The sequence below is a fragment of the Penicillium brevicompactum genome (assembly GCF_028827555.1).
Source record: "Penicillium brevicompactum strain IBT 35665 chromosome Unknown utg000005l_segment0_segment0, whole genome shotgun sequence".
NCBI lineage: Eukaryota > Fungi > Ascomycota > Eurotiomycetes > Eurotiales > Aspergillaceae > Penicillium > Penicillium brevicompactum.
Genome location: NW_026623208.1, coordinates 2,847,264 through 2,861,463, shown reverse-complemented (window position 1 = coordinate 2,861,463; position 14,200 = coordinate 2,847,264). Strand labels below are relative to the sequence as shown.

Below are 14,200 nucleotides of genomic sequence, written 5' to 3'. Positions count from 1 at the left end.
TAAAGGCTTCACATTACATTTCTCATGTCTGAACTCAACTTCTCAAATATATACAGATCAGTACAATGGGACGAACCTTGACTTACCCTAAGCGGGTCTCTAACACCGCGAATCGTTATAAGCATCGAGGTATGGCAGAACTATGAAAATATATAGCCCACTCACCTGGGCATGATTACACTTATCTCTCTTGAACCCTTAGATCTGACGATTTGACCTAGCTACTTATGACTTGGGCCCGATTCATAAAATCATCAACGATTCCCAAGTGCTTCATGTGTCATTCAACCCCGGTCCAGAGGACCCCTTCCCCGCTATTCTACCAATGATCGGACAGATGGGATCATTTGATTACCCTTCTGCCAGCATCGACGAGCCTCTCGAATGCTACCTCCACGGCTACGTCAGCTCACGCATCATGAACCTCGCCCGGAACTGCTCCGAAGGCGAAGGTCTCCCAATCTGCGTGGCCAGTAGCAAGATAGACGGTCTGATACTGTCGCTGACGCCCAACTCCCATAGCTACAACTATCGCTCTGCCATCCTTCACGGCTATGCCAATCTCGTCACAGACGAAGAGGAGAAGCTATGGGCTATGAAATTGATCACAAACTCCGTCCTTGAAGACCGCTGGGATCACTCGCGGGTGCCACCAGACCGTGCGGAGATGCAGTCGACCGTCATTCTCAAAGTGAAGATTGTCGATGGAAGTGGCAAGATCCGCGACGGTGGAGTGTCGGATGAACGTAAGGATTATGGTGACGAACAGATCACAAACAGCGTCTGGACCGGCGTTGTTCCCGTCTGGGAGACCTTTGGTACCCCGATTCCCAGTGGGGATGGCAAGGTTGCTGCAGTGCCGGAGTATATCTCTTCATACATTGATAAGAAGAACAGCCAAAACCGGGCCCTTGCGGAAGCTGCTGTCAAAATCCAACTGCCGGCCGAGGAGCAACACTAGATATTGTGTCGGAGCCATCCATGGCTGTCTGATTTGTCAGGCCGTCGCTGCTAGATAGTTGTAGATCCATAGCTTCGCGCGCGCGCTCTCTCTCCTTCTTCTGGTCTCCCACAATGCATACTTTATCGTACTCCACTGTTTCTCCGTCACACACAGATAGTGCATTTCACACCGGTATGCGTAGACCTAGACATCTAGCTCGCAGTGGCACTAGTCAACGGCCGTACAAAATGCATCCAAATAAGCGAAGGCAGAAGTATTAGACTCGTTGACCACGCTTGCGACAGCCATATCATTCATGACGAAGCCATATCGGCAAAACAAGCCAGCGATTCTTGCACTTTGTATCAAATGTAAATCGGCATAAGAGGAATCTCTAATTTCCGCCCTAAACGAATTCCAGAAGAGGTCCTCGAGCTCTTTGCGGCTGTCATAGTAGTGCCAGCCCTCTGAATCCATGAACCCGAGGATATTTTCAAATCCCCACAACGAGAAGCCAAAGGGAAGGATCCTTGCCTCGGCCCAGTCAACAATGCCTGTTAGTTTCCCATTCTCAGGGTTAACAAGCATATTCATCTCGCAAAGATCGCCATGGCTGAGAACAAACGGAAGGGCTCCCGAGAAGATGGAAGGGAGGTCCTTGCGGATGCTAACCAAACTCGACTTGAATCGAGGTGGTAAGAATTCGACAAGGGTACTGAACTTGTGGTCAAGCTCCGCGAGGAGTTCTTGGCGATTGTTCCATGATTGTGCAAAGAACCTGCTCACATCATTAACGTGAATTTGGACATCCAGCACCCGCCATCTCAGGCCTATCTACAGGTGGAGCCCGAGAGATCAGACCCACAACAGTCGACGCCGACATTATAGCTTGGTCCCCACAAATCAAGGTTGAGATTGAATCTTCTACTATACATGAAGTGAAGTCATAAAGGGGAGGGCATAAGTACATTGTACATTGTACACCCCAAAAGGTGAAATGGTCACCTGGCTGGGCTCACCTGACTGTAAACTTTGGAGGACCGAAACTGTAACTAATCAACCTCCTCTTTTGAGCTTCAATACAGCACGCTCATGATGCAAAAAAGCCCAAAAATTCGTTCACATGACAGCGTCCTCGAGCGATTAAGGCGTAACACTCGAATTCGGAAGTCGTTTCCTCGATATGCTATTCATTCGTGAGCGTGTTCGAATCACACCGCTGTCAATCGAATAACCTTTTGCTCCCGTTATTTTCTATGTTTTGGTCAGGTAGTGCTACGCTCAGTCTGGTAGCAGGCTAGCCCCCCTGACTTGATACTTTGGGATAGTTTGAAAGAACCCTGGATATGTTCAAGGCTTCCTTTGGGCAGACCAATAAGAGTTGAATTCAAAATAATGCCTGAATGGAGTGTCGGGTGTTAGACTTGGAACATCCTTCCGGACTTTGATTTAAATCAAACGCACGGAAACAGAAACTTCTTTTTATCTCGCCTTCTTCCAATAGTTCACCCGCGAAAATGTCGTTCTTCTCGTCTCTTGCCGCATGGTCTTCACCAGAAGGCTACGCCCAACAGACCACGACTATCAACCCTACTACGAACCACGATGAAAGCACCACAATTATTGGTGATGGATCAACCCAGGAAAGAGATTTGCAGAAGCGTGGCGATATCAACACCCTCCAGAGACTTCGATATAAGACATACCTGATAGCCCTTACTGATTCAAATACCACCGATAGCTCACTTGATCTCCTTAACACCGAGCAAGAACTCCGAGAGCTGGTCCAGGAAGAAACCGCGATCCGGGAGAGCCTCAACCAGGATCACAACCTCCCCGCTACAGAGAGGCTGCAATTTCTCAATACCCAATATCACGTCTTATCTCAAAAATGGTGGCACTATCGGTCGAATCTGGAGCTAATGGGACAAGAGCGGGGATTCGAGCTATGGAGATCACATCCCCAGTGGTATATGCATCGTGAACTTGTGATGGATTGTATTCGGCGGCAGGGATGTTGCGCTCGTACGTGTGGCTGCTGCTTGCGCAGGGGTGATAATCCATCTCGTAGCCTTGGAGCAGGACATTGTACAGTGGAATGCAGGTGTTGTGCGAAGTCTCGCGGCTTTGAATTCAGTGTGCCCCAGAAAGTGGATTTGAAAAGGCTCAATATGCTCTATTATGGAGAAGGGCGGAGTTACCGTGGGATTTGGATGAGCCGAGTGTCAATTTGGGGACTTTGTGGTAATAGTTGGGCAAACCCTTTTGATATGATCACCTCACTGCCAACCTATGAGCAAAGCCAACTTGAAGAGAGAGAGGCGCTGATTGTACCTATCGCCCCGGGCACTTAAGCTATGAGTTTTGCTTTTTGTCTGATATAGGCGACTACTTGGATGTTGTGTTGGGATGTCAGATGACTCCCTTTGCTTAGATAGCTCTCTCTCTCTCTCTCTCTCTCTCTCTCTCTCTCTCTCTTCCTTCTTTTCCCCGGTCGGTCTTTTTGCTTCACAGCCAGAATCTACTGTTTCGAAGCAATTCATGCTTCTCTTTTGTAGATCAGCCTGTTATCACGTTGTGAAGGAGGGTCAAGAAACGGCCCAGGTGGGTTACAAAGGTGCATAGTTGCTGGTCAGTTCTTGAATGGTCTAAGCCTGATAACTAGATTCCAAGGTTATTTTGTTATCACAGAAAGTGTGGACAGATTCACACTAACTGTCCAAGGCAAGAGCAATATGAGATAGGATAATACATTGTTTAGGGCGAAACGAGGGCAAGAAACAGGAGCTCATATATATGAACCCCTGGCCAACTCATATATTGATAAAGCGAATAGCACTGCAATATATTAGTCCAAGTCTCCGCATGTTTGCCATGCAAAGCTCAGACATTTCATCATAAGTCAAATGTAGAAGAACAGATTGCTGTATGCCAAAGCGATTTTTATTTGCAAGAAAGACGGTAGATGGAACGGAGGGGATTGTAACCATCGAGCTTGATCTATCTAAGATTGAAATGTCTACAAGATGTCCTAAGTTGTTTTGACCCTCTGACCTTTTGGCAGGCACGGGCTGTAGGGAAGGAGCCTGCCTAATACGGAAGGCACAGATTCACCGAAGAAGGTGCCATCCTGCCTAGGTGAGAGGTCACGAGATCACAAATTTACTGTTTCTGCCTCGGTCATGGTCTGTTCTTTTTTTTTTTTTTTTTTTTTTTACTTCGCTTTCACTTTGTTTTCATTTCCACCTCTCGCCCAAGCAATCCCGGCGCAGCACCCTGCTCTCACTTTCCTCAATCGAGACGTCTTCGCCATCGGTAGCATCATCATCAAGTCGGGCCATCTTCATTCGCAAGGGAGTGGCCAGTTCACGGATACCTGCTACTCGTATGCCGACGAAAATGAAATCCAGGCTGTGGCCCTCGCGAAAAAAGCTTTGAAAGATGTTAGAGTGCCCGAGATATACTTTGCTGGCAAGGTAAGTGTGCTCCCGATACTTTGTAAATAATTGACTGGCTGACACGTTTTCAGATTTATGGTCGCCAAGTGTTAATCCAGGAACGGATCCCGGGTGTTGCATTAGCCGTTGCATGGCCTTACCTCTCTCAGCATCAAATGGATTCTTTTCGAGAGCAAGCACGGGAGATACTTCGAGAACTGCACTCTATCAAGCCCTCCGATGGACGTCAGGTTCGTTCCCACGTCGTGCCTGATCCCAATATCCGCGAAACCGGTCGTATACAACCACTAGAGTGCGATATCCTTTTCTCGGAGACCAATGAGGATTCAGACATGAGCTTCATGCACAACGACTTTTCAGAGTCCAACTGTATAGTTGATGATGACAAGATTGTAGGGCTCATTGATTGGGAAATGGCTGGCTTCTTTGGCTGGAAAACGGCAGGCAAAGTCCATCGTATGGCAAGGCCACACGATACTTCTTTCTGGGAGGAGCTGTACGATCACGGTATGCCTGAGCCTTGATGGGCATATCGGGTCTTTTCTAGTCCGCGGTGAATTGAAAGAAGGAGCACTTTGCCGACACGCTGTTTCTGGCCCGAATTTTCTACACCTAGCAGACGAGTTTGGCCTTGCACTTGATAGCATAGAAATCATTGGACAAGAGTCTGCAAGATAAGCCAGTATCACAAAACAAGGGATATGGTAGACAATTATCCTTGAAAAACGAATCGATTTTTGACTTTCGAAAACCCCTTGGAAATCAGCCCTGGCAACCAAAACGTTTCTCCTTTTTCTTAGTTGGACCGCCAGAGAATACATGCGGGATTTCTTTGATATCCAGAATGATATATCCCAAGTGACTTGTGTGGTTAGAAGCAGATATACTGCAGGGCGGAAGTGCGGTAAAAGGTTTCAGTGCACAGCCAGTTCAACATAAGAACGGATGTTAGAAACTCTTTTCCTTTGGTTTCTTTGTTCCACATGGTCATGAGGTCACCTCCGACAACAAGGTTGGAATGCCCTGTCCAAAGATTGAGGGTCCCTGGTATCAAACTTCAAGCCCAGACACTGACGGGATTACTTCTGATCCCACTCAGTTTGTCTATACAATGTAAGCCTGAGACTGAAAGACTTTCAGGTCAAGGACATCCATAAAAAGATGTTGCTCTCGGTTCGGAGTATAGAAGATGCAAGAATAAGCCTCTCGGTCCACTCGTATTAAGTGGGGCCCCGGCAAGCGCTGACTCAACCACTCACCCCCAGGTGCCCCGGCGATAGCTTCCAACCCTTCTCTCTCCACGTTTGTCCGACTTGCAGACATTTACCAAACCTTGCGTTTATACCGACTATTTATCTCTGTGCTGAAGTTCCCTGCACGTCACCCCGGCTCTCAACATTCCTCCAAAACCACTATCTGCCCCGCTCATCACTTCCCCGCTCCGATCTTGATCTGCTTGACCACGCCACTTCCATACCTCCAGCCCTCAACCAACCGACAGAAAGCGAGTGACATACTCTGGACTAGTGACAACCAAGCTACCTAATACTCAACGCCATCAAAATGAGTAGCCCAAAGCGCAGAATCGAGACAGATGTAAGTCATGGCGTGGATGGTCCGATAAGCTGCTAGGGTCCTTACAGTTGCTAATGAATTTGCTTGTTTGATTTAGGTCATGAAGTATGCTTCTCTAGCTCAGATACACGTTGAGTTTATTGACCGCTGACTTTTCTCTTAGGATGTACGACACAAAGCCCCATTCCCAACGAGTTGGCCACCGTTGCCCTCACAGCTCACTTGGCGTGCGCCACCATGTTGAATCGCGAACTACACTGACCATATATCTAGGCTTATGAGTGACTATGAAGTAACTCTGGTAAACGATAACAGTGAGTGATTCTAGATCCTGGGCAATGACTCCATACTGACTATCTACAACCAGTGTATGTCCCCCAACCCCCGAACAATTTTCCCAAATACCAATTTCATGACCAGGCAAGAATTCTATGTCCGCTTCAAGGGCCCCGAAGAAAGTATGTCATGTTCGCAATGGTCTACTATGACATCATACTCATTCTCCTAGCACCGTTTACCGGAGGCCATTGGAAAATCCACGTCGAGCTGCCCGACCAGTACCCATACAAAAGCCCGAGCATCGGATTCGTCAATCGGATCTTCCACCCAAACATCGATGAACTGTAAGTGGCGCCCATCTGCACGGTCCAAATAGTCCGGCCGCTAATGCAGATTGGGCATAGATCGGGCTCCGTCTGTCTCGACGTGATCAATCAAACATGGTCGCCGATGTACGACATGCTCAATATCTTCGAGGTCTTCCTCCCCCAGCTCCTCCGCTACCCCAACCCCGCGGACCCCCTCAACGGCGAAGCAGCAGCTCTCCTAATGAGAGAACCGAAGGCATATGAAGCCAAAGTGAAGGGTATGTATTATCCGGACTCGGGCGTGGTCACACAGATACTAACCCCACTTAGAATATGTTGCCAAATACGCTAGCAAAGAGGCGGTGGACGAGGCTGGTGAGGACACTGAATCTGAAGACGAATTGAGCTCCGCTGGAAGCTATGAGTCTGGCGGTGAGGAACCGGCGGGGACAATGGACGACGTCTAAGTGACAATATTGCAATGCTGGGTTCACGATGGACCTGGCCAGGACATATTGCATCTCTCAACTCTATTCTATATCCCAAGCTCGAACAGGATCAGCGGGCGTTTATCTTTTCTTTTAACACATGGGGTTTGTATTATTTTCATTCATATTTCATTGAATCAAGCTCTTTGTTCTCATGCTCTGTCTTGTGCTTATGTCGTACACTGGAAACTTATCGCGAGGGGTCGTCCCGCCAGGTCATGTAATGAGCCGACCAACGCCCGCGTCTTTTGACAATAGCGAATTCGGATGTTGGGAGGTATTCCAAGTTCTTCCACAAGATTACACCTTCGAACTAAACAGCTCTTGAGTGTACGGTTTGGTTCATGAGCTGACCTTGAATGCTCAGGCTATCCTCGGGATCCCGTGTTCTCTGGATTCAACCATGGCAAACTGACAGTTGATTTCTCTGCCTACTCCATGAGAGCGAAAGAATCGGACATAAATAGTCAACAAAGCGGATTCAAAAAATGACATGAGTAAATTCATACAGATTCGAGATGGAGCGAATGTAGATTCTAATACAAAAGAAAAGTAGTCCGCGCCAATGGGTATTAGCAGACCGAGAGAACAAGAGAAAAATGGCTATATGTGCGAAAAGAAACAGTCGACCTGCGATCATGCAAGAAAAAATCAAAATCCCTCAAAAGAGAGAACACGCAAGAAGACTAAACAACGGGTCTTCCAGGACCCAGGACCTGTGCACTCAATTTGATCCCCCCAAACCTTTTGTCGTGTACCTCATCATCGTCAATACGCAGCGATGAATGCCCCGAAACAGAAACGAAGCTCTTATTTAATATTCAAGACACCGAAGACATCGTGATTGGCGTTGGCATCGGTGTTCATGTTGGAGCGGGAGCGCTTCTTATTCGGGTTGACAACGACTTCGCCCCAGTGTTTCGGAACAGCGCCTTCGGCGCCCGAGGTCGGTCTGCTTGGCGGCGATGTGCGGTGGGTAGATGTGACGGGTGTTGTTCCGTCGGTCTTTTGTGACGGGGCGGGGGATGCAGAGATAGGTGTATGGAGGGTCGCTTGAGGTTGAAGGTGTGGTTGTGGCTGGAGGGACCAGATATCGATGACCGAGCTAGATAGATGAGTTAGCGAACCCATCTACAAGAGCCACAACTGGTAGCATGTCTCCGTCAATCATGTGATCACTTACTCCGACGTGCGTTGACAAATGGATTCCAAAGCCTCTCTTTCCCGCCTCACGTATTCCGGATCCGGCTGACTGGCTTGTTGGGCATGATTGAGCGCTCCGTAGCCATACCCCGCTTGATAAGGGTCTTCTTCTAGTAGACGTGAAGACTCGGGCTTGAGAGTGAGGAGGTTAGAAAATGGTCCTTGACGATCACCCCATGTTCCGCGCATTAAGCCGAGGTAATGCAGCAACATGTCGATAGCAGTCTCGGGACTCACCTCAGGAGACTCATGGCGATTGCCACCGAGGCAGGAGGCACAGACACCCATTTAAAGGGACTGGAGAGAGCGCGGGCGTTCTGGGCTGCACGTTTGCGATATGCGATGGGCACGAGGCATTAACCACCCCCAATCGCGTGGGGGACGAGACGGTGGGGAACGGAGGGGTTGAGGGAATATCTCGAGTCGAAAGGAGTGTGTGGATATGCAAAAGAAGCAGGAGATGAAAGGAAACAAATAGCGCAGAGTTCGTGAGAGAAGTGAGGTCGGAAAGAGAAAAGGACTGGGCTCTCGAAGTTGGGGTCCGTGCCATGTCATCGATAAGAGGCCGTGGCCGCAGATGTCTTGGCGTGGAAGCAGCATTTTCTTGTCTTTTGCCAATGTCCCTGTCCCTTTCACACACCACACAACATGTTTGAAGAATCACAGGTTAAGTGGTATGTGACCAGACATAGCCGATAGGCTTCTCATTCGAATTCTGGCTAATATATCCCACTCAGCGTTCGTCGCGATGAGATGCGCTCCCCGGCGTCATCCCGCTCACCATCACCGGCACCCAACGATTCTGAAGCTCAAGATGCCTACGCCAGATTGGGAAAGCTGCTCAATCTCGATCACCTGGACGATGCCCCCGAAGCCAGCGGTCAAGACAATGACCCTTCCCAGCCCGCAGACGAGGATGACGAACAAGAATTCGAATTCCGGCTGTTCAGTGCCCCCGCCAAGTCCACAGAAACAAGCAAAGAATCACAAACAGACGCCAATGACGATAAGAACGCACCGGGGTCAGATGAAAAGCCCGCGGGCACGACACAGAAGCTACGAATCCGACTCCATTCACCGACTCCCGGCTCTGGCGATGCCTCAGAGGGTAGATTCGTGAATGCGCACCGCAATTGGGACTACTACTTCTCCGACCCCAAGCTTTCTACCACATATAGCGGCAAAATTACACCGGAGGAAGAGACACAGCTTGCTGAAAAGCAACGGCAGTTCGAGGACATGGCCGTGAGTGGGGATCATATGCTTGGATGGGCACAGTCACAACCCTGGGTAAGTCATTTTCGATCTCGCTAACACCGACGATCGATGTACGGGTAACTAACGGATCGTTAGCCTGGATGTCATCTACCATGGCGAGTGATTCACCTCAAGCGCCATCAAACCAAGACACCACGGCCAGCGGGCAGTCTCCCGATCTACGTGGTGGAAGGCGCACCGTTGACGAAGAGCCCTTTGACCCGAAAGAAGCCTGGAAAGAAGAGACGCGTGCAGCTACGCAAGCGGATTGTAGCCGCTCAGGTTGCCAAGGAGAACGACGCGGAGAAGCGTACCCGTAAGAATCGCGAGAGGAAGCTCAAGCGCCGACAAAAGGCGCGGGAGCAGAAGGCTGCGGCGGCTGGTGTCAGCGTGGAAGATATTGCCATGGCCGAGGGGGATGATGCTTCGTCCGGCGGAGAGAATTAGACTGTGTTTACTGGAATTCGATACCCCTCCCGAATACAGACATCTTCATCGTGCCCTACAAGCTAGTCCTACGTTGGCTGTAGTAAGAGCAAGTACATGGTGTGTGGCTCGAAAGCACTTCTACAGACTACCGAATGTGCATCGTGGGTAGCTACACAGGATCAATTATTGGGTTCGGGACGTCTCCCTACTACCTCACCTGCCCGCCGACTCGCACGAGACTAGTTTTCGTTTGTGACCACTGTGACTCGCATCCATGGGCCCAGGGATGCGAAGTCAAAACGTCAGTGACCCAAGTGGGAGGGATAAGCCCAAGCCAGATGGGGTTTGTTGAGAGAGAGAAGAAGAGAAGAAGAGAAAGAGGGAGAAGGGAAAGTGGGAGGTATTTATACCTGAGTTTGGGGGGAGTGGCAGGTGACTTATCCAGGTTTCCCAATTAGGCAATGCAAACATCCGTGGGAGTTTGACAACTTCGCGTCCCCTCTCCTCATGACTTGAACACGTGCGATGTATCTATGACACGTGGCACGCTTGTCTATTTCAACGACATCTCAATTTCGCCTTTGGGAACTTCTAGGGCTACTGTACTTACATGGTTCTTGGACCATATCCAATCCACCTACTGGGCGAGATCTTGAGGTTCAATCATACAAGGTAGATTCTACGTTTGCGTACGGTCTGATCGACCCTTCAAGATGTGTTTCGAACTGAATTTCGCTTCGCCCACGGGGAACTTGGCCCATGAATAGCAATAGCCCTAGAGGTTGGCACAGACGAGGCACTTTAGGATGAAGCACATGCCATCAAGCCATAAGTCGCCAATTTGATAACATACACATCCAACGTACATCTGTAAGATACACTTGGTAAGAAAGACGGAAGCAAAGACTCTACAACTGAAGCACGTAGACCACCACGATATACGGTTGGGAGCGAAGTGAGAATAATCTTTTATGTCATTAAGCGGTCTGATCACGACGAAGATAGAAAAGAACAAGCACGCAACGCATGGCTCTGGCTTTGATGAACACCACGCCGTGGGTATGAGAAGAAACAAAGAGCGGCTCAGAAAAGAAAATGAAAAAAGAAAACCGGATCAGACGCGCATGGTAATGTTCATAAAGATGAACTAGGACATGACAAGACGCATGCCTTACTGAGCAGGAGCATCTAGAATCACCGTCAGTAGAATTCTCTAGTTTGAAGAGTATATGGGACAATCTTACCAGTCTTGGGAGCAGGCTCCACGGGCTTAACAGAGGAAGGCTCCGCTTCAGCCGCCGGGAATTCCGACTGACTGGTGTTGTCGGTCACAGGCTTTCCAGGCTCCAAGATCGTGACAGCAGGGTCGTGAGGCTGAACAGGAGCAGACTCGGTAGTCGGAGCAGTAGTCACAGCAGGAGCCGCGGTAGCGCTAGCAGACTTCTCCGGCTTAGCGGAATCTGGGATGGTCAGAAGGTGGGTTTTTTCGACAGACGCGAGAGCCGATTTCGACCCGTCAAAACGACAGTGGATAGGGGTTAACATACCAGCCTTGGGATCGGTGGCAGGGCCGCCAGCCTCGGGATTGCCAGTCGAACCATGTTCAGACGAACCCTCGGGGTTTTGATTCTTCTTCTTGCGACTGAAGAGGCGTTTAAAGCCCTTCTTGACTTGCTTCAGCGCGTCTGGAGCTTAATGGTGTCAGGACCGTGTCGCTTCAATTTGAATGCCCAAAGGCAATTTAAAAAGCAAAGGGGCAAAGGATATACTCACGAACACCGGGCATCTTGACCATGGGAATTATATGAAACGGTTTTGAAAATGGTGTTGAGGGGGGGCTGTGAGTGCGAGTTCGGGATGTTGCAGAAGAAAGGGAAATCGCGACGAGAGCGCGAAGGCGATCCCAACAGTCTTTGAATCACGTGCGTTCCCTTTTAGAAAGTATACGAGTAGCTTCCTTTGCTGTTTGAATTGCTGTGCAAAATTGGTTTTGCTATTCGAGACTTTCTTTGCTGTCACCAGTCAGGCTGTACAGAGTACGGATTAGTACGGAGTAGGCCCCACATGCTCAGCCACCTCAAGTCTGTGAATCCAGAAATGAGCATGGAGTCGCTGAGCGATGTCAGAGTCGACGTTGTGGCTGAAACTTGTCTGCTCATTTCTCCATAGCGCCGGTATCGGTAAGTTGTACTCCGTACTGTAGCGACATGTCCTGGCGCCAACCCACTCTTGAGTCCTGTTCTGTTCCCCGGCCCTGCTTCTGCAGACCCCTGGATTTAAACATGGCAGCGGACACGGCCGAGGCCCCCACTATGGTGGGTTTAGTGGATATGGCGAGTTTTAGATTAAGCCAATCTAATCACTGAGTGTTCAATATGTCCAAGGCCCTAGGCACAATATTTAGTTACGTGCATACTTATCCTAACTTCTTACCTCTGTCAGGCATCAGAATCGGGACTCAACATGGGATTTCAAGGTCGCTTCCAGGGTGATTTTGTATATATTTCAATTTATGAACATCGCCTTCACAAGTGCCTTCCCCGTTGTATCAAGGTTGTAGATGGTGCGCCAAGTGTTGGGACTTTGGTTCGACAGTAACGAGGAAACATCGAACTGAACCGAATGTTGAATTGTGGTGGATTGCCTCCAAACGACACAGAACATATTGCGATCAAATGAATTTCAGAGCGCTGAATGATAAACCGCGAAGATAGCTCACCCAGAAAGCTACAGTGTCTCACCGGTTTCCATCGGCAATATGACAAGCCGGTGCAATCAACATGATCCACCCCCGCGAGCCAAGCCGGTCTTTACCCCGGCATGGGATGAGCTGTTCTCAGCGGGATGTCCGGCTACCCATGATAGGGCGCGATATTGCACGTGTTGGAACCGGGATACTCTTAATCCAGGGCACGGGCGTGGCAGGGGTGGAGTCAAGGCAGACAACTTCCACAGACATCACTGGCGTGTAGCCAGATGGGAAGAAAGTAAAAAGTACAAAGTAGAGAGTTTTTGCTGCAGATGCAGATGCAGGACCCACTCAACGGTCATACGACCACGCAGTCGGCTCCGAGGGAAAGAAAGCGAACTTCATATCTTGAAAATCCTCTTCGGGTGCCGCAATGGTAAACCCTGCTTCGGGGTCGACGGGTAACCAGTTTGATGTCAGCCGGGTGCTCCCATCGGGCATCTCGAGGGGTGTGAAGCAATCCTCGGAGAGTTGTGGGGCATATTGGGGGCTTTCGAATTGCGGGCTTTGGAACTGATCCATACTCAGATCAAAGTTGTATTGCCCTTGGGTCTCTTCTTCCCATGTCGAAGTTGGATCAGGAGAGCTGCGCGTATCGGAGGTTGGGGATGCTGGGAATTGATATGCTGGAGTCATGAAGAGAGCTCTCTGCGTCGCTAGTTGATCGAGGGTCGGTGTATTCTCGGGGAAATAGCTGTAACAGTATGTCAGTTCCATTTTTTTTTTGGTTCACTTTTGCTTCGTCATTGTCAACATGACCGGTGTGAATATTTACCTTGGCTCTTGATTAATGCCGCAGTCTTGCCTCACAAGGCCAGCCTCATACCACAATGCGGGATAGGGCTGGAAGTTGGACTTGGGCATATTCAGCTGTTCGACCAAGCTTGGATCCAGCTCTTCTACAGGATTGAAATCTCCTGCGATGATGGGCTGATCAAGCTCTTGAGGTAAAATCTCAAAACCCTCGACGGGCCAGGATTCATAAGAGAACTGGAATTCAGTCATTGTGTGTATTCGTATCGCCAATAGCTCAGCTACTGCTCAAGGAGTGAATTGTGATCTTGTTGCGAACGCGAGAAGGTGTAGCGCGATCTGGTGAAGAAACATTTTCCCCGGACTGGGGTAATCCTTCATTTTTAAGACAAAACAAAGTCAAATCGGAGCTGCGGAGAACCTGGGGCAAGATCTCAAGCTCCGAAGCGAGCTCCATGGCTCTAACGGTCAAGTCTGCATGTCGGCAAAAAAGAAATCACTCGTGAAAAGAACAATTAACCGATTTCCCCGGATTTCAGACTCGGGTCTGTGCATTTGACGGATCGCGGGCCAATCGGTGAATTTCAACGAGAGCAGGTGACGGCGGTTAATTTAACGATATTGCCTCTCTGCCCCGGTGAGGCCAGTGAGCTCGGTTAAATATGCTAAATCATAGGGTTTGAGTAAAGTGAAGTCAAATGCCCCGAGGCCAATATGTCTTTGACTCGAAGCCAAAGTAAATTATATATTTACGCGTC

General features: G+C 49.3%; 8 protein-coding genes across 8 annotated transcripts; 5 read left to right on the top strand and 3 right to left on the bottom strand.

Moving 5' to 3' along the window:
• Nucleotides 1-65: 65 nt before the first annotated feature.
• Nucleotides 66-961, top strand: N7506_006931 (pyridoxamine 5'-phosphate oxidase family protein; the record flags this gene model as incomplete). Its single annotated transcript, XM_056956224.1, has 2 exons — nucleotides 66-129; nucleotides 222-961. 2 exons carry the CDS (start codon nucleotides 66-68, stop codon nucleotides 959-961), a joined length of 804 nt encoding a protein of 267 aa, XP_056810558.1.
• Nucleotides 962-2,460: 1,499 nt separating this feature from the next.
• On the top strand, nucleotides 2,461-3,103 carry N7506_006930 (uncharacterized protein; the record flags this gene model as incomplete). Its single annotated transcript, XM_056956223.1, has 2 exons — nucleotides 2,461-2,968; nucleotides 3,015-3,103. The coding sequence occupies 2 exons, from the start codon at nucleotides 2,461-2,463 to the stop codon at nucleotides 3,101-3,103; spliced, it is 597 nt and encodes a 198-aa protein (XP_056810557.1).
• Nucleotides 3,104-4,125: 1,022 nt separating this feature from the next.
• N7506_006929 (uncharacterized protein) lies at nucleotides 4,126-4,925 on the top strand (the record flags this gene model as incomplete). The annotated part of the gene is made up of 3 exons (XM_056956222.1): nucleotides 4,126-4,132; nucleotides 4,202-4,419; nucleotides 4,473-4,925. The coding sequence occupies 3 exons, from the start codon at nucleotides 4,126-4,128 to the stop codon at nucleotides 4,923-4,925; spliced, it is 678 nt and encodes a 225-aa protein (XP_056810556.1).
• A 1,039-nt stretch (nucleotides 4,926-5,964) lies between these two features.
• Nucleotides 5,965-7,030, top strand: N7506_006928 (E2 ubiquitin-conjugating protein UBC8; the record flags this gene model as incomplete). The annotated part of the gene is made up of 8 exons (XM_056956221.1): nucleotides 5,965-5,997; nucleotides 6,074-6,081; nucleotides 6,140-6,142; nucleotides 6,250-6,277; nucleotides 6,344-6,434; nucleotides 6,485-6,599; nucleotides 6,660-6,841; nucleotides 6,894-7,030. The coding sequence occupies 8 exons, from the start codon at nucleotides 5,965-5,967 to the stop codon at nucleotides 7,028-7,030; spliced, it is 597 nt and encodes a 198-aa protein (XP_056810555.1).
• An 831-nt stretch (nucleotides 7,031-7,861) lies between these two features.
• On the bottom strand, nucleotides 7,862-8,542 carry N7506_006927 (LAMTOR1/MEH1 family protein; the record flags this gene model as incomplete). The annotated part of the gene is made up of 2 exons (XM_056956220.1): nucleotides 7,862-8,156; nucleotides 8,235-8,542. 2 exons carry the CDS (start codon nucleotides 8,540-8,542, stop codon nucleotides 7,862-7,864), a joined length of 603 nt encoding a protein of 200 aa, XP_056810554.1.
• A 360-nt stretch (nucleotides 8,543-8,902) lies between these two features.
• On the top strand, nucleotides 8,903-9,958 carry N7506_006926 (DUF2011 domain-containing protein; the record flags this gene model as incomplete). The annotated part of the gene is made up of 3 exons (XM_056956219.1): nucleotides 8,903-8,928; nucleotides 8,992-9,544; nucleotides 9,608-9,958. The coding sequence occupies 3 exons, from the start codon at nucleotides 8,903-8,905 to the stop codon at nucleotides 9,956-9,958; spliced, it is 930 nt and encodes a 309-aa protein (XP_056810553.1).
• Nucleotides 9,959-11,140: 1,182 nt separating this feature from the next.
• N7506_006925 (uncharacterized protein) lies at nucleotides 11,141-11,726 on the bottom strand (the record flags this gene model as incomplete). The annotated part of the gene is made up of 2 exons (XM_056956218.1): nucleotides 11,141-11,631; nucleotides 11,714-11,726. 2 exons carry the CDS (start codon nucleotides 11,724-11,726, stop codon nucleotides 11,141-11,143), a joined length of 504 nt encoding a protein of 167 aa, XP_056810552.1.
• A 1,254-nt stretch (nucleotides 11,727-12,980) lies between these two features.
• On the bottom strand, nucleotides 12,981-13,694 carry N7506_006924 (uncharacterized protein; the record flags this gene model as incomplete). The annotated part of the gene is made up of 2 exons (XM_056956217.1): nucleotides 12,981-13,383; nucleotides 13,465-13,694. 2 exons carry the CDS (start codon nucleotides 13,692-13,694, stop codon nucleotides 12,981-12,983), a joined length of 633 nt encoding a protein of 210 aa, XP_056810551.1.
• Nucleotides 13,695-14,200: the final 506 nt, after the last annotated feature.